This window comes from Podarcis melisellensis (genome assembly GCF_964234715.1).
Source record: "Podarcis melisellensis genome assembly, chromosome: 3".
NCBI lineage: Eukaryota > Metazoa > Chordata > Lepidosauria > Squamata > Lacertidae > Podarcis > Podarcis melisellensis.
Window position 1 is genome coordinate 118,797,016 of NC_138530.1, and position 6,000 is coordinate 118,803,015.

General features: G+C 44.6%; 1 protein-coding gene across 8 annotated transcripts in view; it reads left to right on the forward strand.

The window, feature by feature from the left end:
* Nucleotides 1-5,741, forward strand: part of RUNX2 (RUNX family transcription factor 2) — a gene marked incomplete at its 5' end in the record, with an annotated part of 221,344 nt that extends 215,603 nt beyond the window's left edge. For all 8 annotated transcript variants that reach the window (XM_081906271.1, XM_081906273.1, XM_081906274.1 and 5 more), the window contains one exon: nt 4,822-5,741. In XM_081906271.1, the coding sequence (XP_081762397.1) occupies nt 4,822-5,528 (707 nt within the window). In that variant the 3' untranslated portion in view covers nt 5,529-5,741. The remainder of the gene's footprint in view (nt 1-4,821) is intronic.
* Between the last annotated feature and the right edge of the window lie 259 nt (nt 5,742-6,000).

Below are 6,000 nucleotides of genomic sequence, written 5' to 3' on the forward strand. Positions count from 1 at the left end.
CATACTTTAGGCCCTTCTGGGGGTTTTTTGGGGGTTTTTTTAATCATTTTAAGTGGGACTCAAAAACATGTTCTATACATTCTTATTTTAAATAAAAATAAAATAAAATTTGCCCACCTTGACCTCAGCTCTATGGATCTCTCTTATCCATCACTTTATAAAATGCCTTTCATAGAATTAATTAGCAGAAAACATTTCCACGTTGAGTCATTGCTTTTTCTTTCAGATTTGAATCAGGGGTTTGACTGCTGCTTCAATAATGGTGGTCACTAAAATGGAGCTGTCTTTTCCCTTCTCACTCCATAGGATACCTGAGCTCATATTCTGATTCCTATTTTAAGCAACTTGATTTTTACTCTCTCCTCCTAGAAATATTTCCTAAGATCATGCAGAAATTCTCTGTGGTGGCCTCATATACGCCTAAGGGTATAATTCAGACAGGATTGTTAGGTGGTATGTAGTCTTGATCTGCAATACACTTTCCATAAACAACAGCCGGTCACCTTGCTCAAGGTAATCTGAAAAAGATTGTGTTTTTAGTGGACTTGGGCATCTTCATTTAGAAGGAATCACCTTCAGCCAGACTAGACAGTGGTGAAGGAAATCAATCATATGGACAGAATAGATGTTCAACAGCAAGCAGCATTCTTGTGGATAACACTTAATCCTTGCACAATTTGGGAGACAGTTTGACCCCTAAAAGGGCAGCATGGGGTTCACAAGCTTTTATTTTGCTTTCGGTATCAATGCAGGGGGTAGAAGCACTTGCAGGCCAAACGTACTGAGTGACAGGTGGATTCATAAGTCCTCCCATCAACTGGTTCTTTAAATCTTTGCAGATTTGCAGTCTGGAATCTGAAATGGTGGCACTGACTGGAGTTTGCCATAACTATTGGCAGAATGGTGAGGAGGGGGGAATTTGTGCCAGCAGACCAAGAAAACACTCTCCTGGGTGTGCTGGATGGTTTTTGATTCATTTTTTTGCATATGGAAGAATCTCATCCCTTTCCTTTCCTGGCTACATAGGTTGGTTTGTCTCCCCCAGCCTTCCCCAGCTGGGGCGGGCCCAGGGTGTTTTATGCCCATCAGTGTATCTGAAGAAGTGTGCATGCACACGAAAGCTCATACCAAGAACTGACTTAGTTGGTCTTTAAGGTGCTACTGGAAGGAATTTTTTTTGTTTTGATTATGCCCATCACTGCATGATGGGGTGGTGCCAACTGGCCTTCACGAGGAGGTGGTGAAGCTACTCTTTAAAATCCCCCCGGACCCAATAACAATGGCTATTTGCCAATACCCTTTTGGGGGGTAAGGCAGTAGACAGGGTGGCAGCACATCAAATGCTACTGTTCCTGGATGACACTGATGTTTCAAAAGCCAAGTCATAGACCCCCCACTTATGAAAATGTTGATATGCACGGTAGTTTTTGTTATGTGCCTGGTGCCACGGACACCCTGGTTAGGTTATGCAGACCCACCAATTGGGAACGACTGATCTAGATTCAATTCAGTATGGGTTTAGGCCCGGTTTCAAGCCTGAATTTGCCTTAGTCACCCTGATGGATGACTTGTATCAGGAGAGAGACAAGGGATGTGCAACCCGGCTTTTCTTACTTGGCCTCTACTTTTGATACTATTGGCCATAGTCTCCTTCTGGACTGAATTGGATGGGTATCAGAAACACTGCACTACAAGGACTCCTTTCCTATCTGCATGGTCAAGTCTGGAGAGTAACACTGGGGGAGTTCTCTTCGACCCCCATCGCCTGTGCTATGGGGCTCTGCAGGGTAAGGACTGGAACCTTGAACCCAGGTCACAGTCCAACCCTCTAACCATTTCATCACAGTGGTGGTACTTAATATCTGTATGGAGCTACTGGGAGCAGTCATTAGAAGTTTTGCAGCATGCTGCCATCAGTATGCTAATGACACGTAGCTCAGTATTTCCGGAACGATGGAATTGGGAGAGGCTGTGCAAGCCCTGGACCAGGGCCTTAATGCTGTGGTGGACTGGATGAGGGCCAGTAAACCAAATTTGAACCCTGGGAAGATAGACATTCTGTGTCTACAGGATTGCCATATCCAGAAGAGAGGTCAATTGCCTGTTCTGGGTGGGGTCGCAGTTCCACTAAGGGAGGAAGTGCATAACCTGGGGGTACTCCTAGATGCATCTTTGTCATCAGAGACCCAAGTGACCTTTATGATTAGAAATTACTTTTGCCAGCTTCATCTGGTGCTCTAGCTTTGGCTGAATCAGGATCACTTGTCCACCATAGTTGGGGGGGGCAGGGATGGGGGGGAATGTTGAGGAGTTTTTTTGGTGGGTGGGGGGACTTACCTGGGCAAGTGGAGCAGCCACAGTGGCTTTTGGAGAAACCTTTAAAAATAAAAAATAGTTTAACAACTGATAGCAGTCCTTTCACAAGGGCTCACTAGGCATAATGCTTCATCAAGACTCAGGGCTCATCTACAACTGCCACCTAGAAAGCACAGGTCCAAAAGGTCTACTGACATTTGTTCTGGTTCAGTAGTAAACAACAGGTTTCTCCAGGGGAAAGTGGCAGGATAAGCTGAAGAGCCCCTAGCTGCAGGGCGATGTCTCTCACCCGAAAGGATAACAGTGTCACCGTGATGGGTTTCTACTGGACTTTGCTGCTAGTAGCATAGAAAAAGAACATAACTTCCTATATGGCTTCTCTGCAGCAGTCACCGTCTACTATGTCTGCAGAACCTGCCCCCTTGACTGGGCATGACTTGGGGACCCTCTACCTGGGCCTCTACTACCCCCTTTGCAGTTCACAGTGGACCTACAGTTGCAGAGGGGTCTTCAGCAGATAGAAAGGGGGCAGACTTTAACCTGCTATCAGCGGAAGGGTTGCTGAAAATAGATGATACTCTTTGCTTATTTCTCTCGGGCCAACGCAGTTTCCTAGTAGCTGTCATGACAGTTTTTATAACAGTGACATTGAGCTTTGAACTTAAGAAGAAGAAGCATAAAACACCTGTTTGTGAGCATCTCCTACTTTGTGTATAGTAAGCTTAGTAGACTGAGCACAGTTACTCAGTTTAAGGCTCACAGGTACAAAAAGGTAACACTGCATTTGTTTGATGATTCTTCCTAACCATACAGTAAGATATGCAAATTAATGTACGTATTTTTGTGTGTGTGTTCCAAAATTATTGCATTGTAATAGCAATGAGCAACAATAACGAAAAACCCTCTATTTCTGAACTTGTGCATTGCTACTGTCAAGATGGCAAGTCCACAGTACGTCCCAACTCCCAACATTTTATGCAAGGGCCTCTTTCTGCCAGAGCTCATTCGTGGATATGCACAGACTACAGCTGTAGGTGATTTGACTTCAGGCTAGATAAAATTAATGATGCAATGAAAGCAGGCAGACCAAAACATTAACTCCCAACAGATCAAGAGTTAAAATTCAGGCAGAAGGCTGCTTTTAGTGATGGATGAATGAAATCCAATAGTGTGTGGTTCACTATGCCTTTGTTGGAACTGGGATTCCTTCCTCTGTGCTGGTCTGGAGTGCAAAGGACCAGCTTTTCAACCTATCAGGAGAAGCTGAGAACAGCACACAACAAATTAACCCTTTCAGGATAAGAGGCTTGTTGTCGCTGTTCCTATCATTCTTCAAATTACAGCTTCGTTAAATCAGTTATTATTTTTAAGTGGCTCATCCTTCCCCTTCTTCTCAATTCTGCCCCTTGCTCTCTTTTTTCTTTTGATTTCTACCCTTTATCCACCTTTTGCCAATTTGGACTGGACACTTCTGCATATTCCCTGTGCCCAGAATGGTTGGACTGGTCAAATGGAAGCTGGTGGCCTGGCCTGGCTCAAGCAAGTCCAGCTTACCTCCTTCCTTGTGCGATGGACTAATGGTGTTCACAGCAATGCCAGACCTTGAAAAAGAATATGCAAAGGAAGAGAAATAGTAAAATTTCTATATTTCAACCACCAGGTTCCAAACCATAGATGGGGCACAAAACAAGGAAAAGTCAGTGAAGCTGAATCCTAAGCAAGCAGGGTTTTGCATAGCTAGAAACAAGTGGGGTTATATTTGAAAATGTGAGGAAAGGATTCCTTGGGGCTATGTGCTTTCCTTATGCAGTATCCGCTTTACACAGTAGAGTACTGGCAAATTCAAAAGTGCAGGATTTCTTCATTATGGTCACACCACGTCCCCACACAGTGGCACCCTCTACTTTTCGTTGCTCTCTACATAAAGGTGTGATGTTCATTTTTCTAATCAGCATTTAATGAGGGCAGAGGTGAGGGAGAGCCTCACACCTGCTGAATTTTGTCCTAGGGATAGGTACAATTTTTAAGTCACACCTTACTATGGATCAGCACATAATTAACCTTTCAATTTTGTACACATTTTAGAATTTGGTTATTGACTCTAAAACGTAAAAACAACAACATAAAATTAGTATTTTAAAATAAAATGTGTTTTAAATTGCAGACACTGAGATAAAATACATAATTTATTTTAATAACTCTTATATTAATGCAGAAATGGGATAGAATGGAAACATGCAAAACTGAAACAGACCATATATAGACTTGCACATCTTTTCCTAGTTCTGATAAGCTGCTGCAGTCCTTTTTAGCAACAAGGAATTTAGCAAGGGGAGGACATTTAAGGGAAGGGGAATGGAACTAGAAAGAGATAGGCTGGGATATTAGGAATATACACCTCAGATTTTCTATTTCCATCCAGCCAATGGCATCCCTCCCCACCTCTGTTTATACTGCATGGTCATTACTGTTTTTCTTGCATGGTTATTGTTGTTTCTCTTACAGACTCAGAACCTTGCACCCCTGACACCCCCTCTGCCACTGCCTCACCATCATCTTCTGAAGATCCTGCAACTCTCACAGCTCCTCCCTCACCATCCCCTCCCTATGGCTGCGAGGCCTCCATGTTCTCACCACCACTGTCCACCTGCACCATGGCCCTGAATCCTGAAATGCCACTGCGAACAACAGCTTCTGCCACGCTGAACCCAACCTCTGCTTCCACCTCCTCCGCGAATCCTGGGCTTTCTTACACTGCCCCACCAGCTGCCTCTGCTTCAGCTCTGCAACCGAGCCTTTGTTCCCCTGCGGGGGTAGCCGTTTCACCCAGCCCTGCTCCTCACCTTACTGACTGGCTTCCATACCTCGCTTCAGTGATGACCAGCACAAAGCGGGGGAAGGAGGAAGAGCAGCCACCCACAGGGACGGAGCATGTGAAGAGGAGTGGAAGCACCTATCTGCCTGTCCTTAGCGAAGGAGGAAGGGTCCAGGCAGGGTTCATCAAGCAGCAGCCTCCTGAATCCGTTTTCTCACCGCCACCGTCATTCCCGGCCATTCACCCACCTTCTGAACAGGCACCTGCAACTCTAGGGGACATCCTGGCAGAGCTGAAGACCATGAACAACCACCTTTCTGTCATTGCAAGGGCTCTTAGCCAGCTAACCTCAGCCTTAGCATCTCAGCAGGAGTCTACCAATACGCCAGGTTTGTAAGAGAGGAACACTTCCAGGCCTTTTCCTTGGACAGAGTCTGCCACATACTTTTATTGGGAAAGCAAATAATATATGTGTGGGAGCGTTTGAAAGAGATGCCATTAGAAATGTCATGGTCATGCTGATGTCCTTGCTTCCTCAACTTCTTTTCTTACTTCTGTTGGAATGCAGATGTGAAAACTGTATCAACATCTATAAAGTCTGTATCTGTAACTTGTAGTATTTCTCTTTCTTTCCATCTTTACAAAAGCAAAAACCCAAAGCATTCACTATGAAGAGTTTGTTCAGATTGAACATGCCCCACTGGCTTAATTGGACTCCTCTAGGAGTGGCTTTTTTTGTTTTTTGCGGGGGTGGGGGTGGGTTGTTACTTGTCCACAAGAAAAGGTGATGATGTAAGTTCCAATCCAGTGAAGGAGACTCGTGCATATAGAAAGTTTTCTCTGCAATCACAGTCAAGGGTGCTACAAGG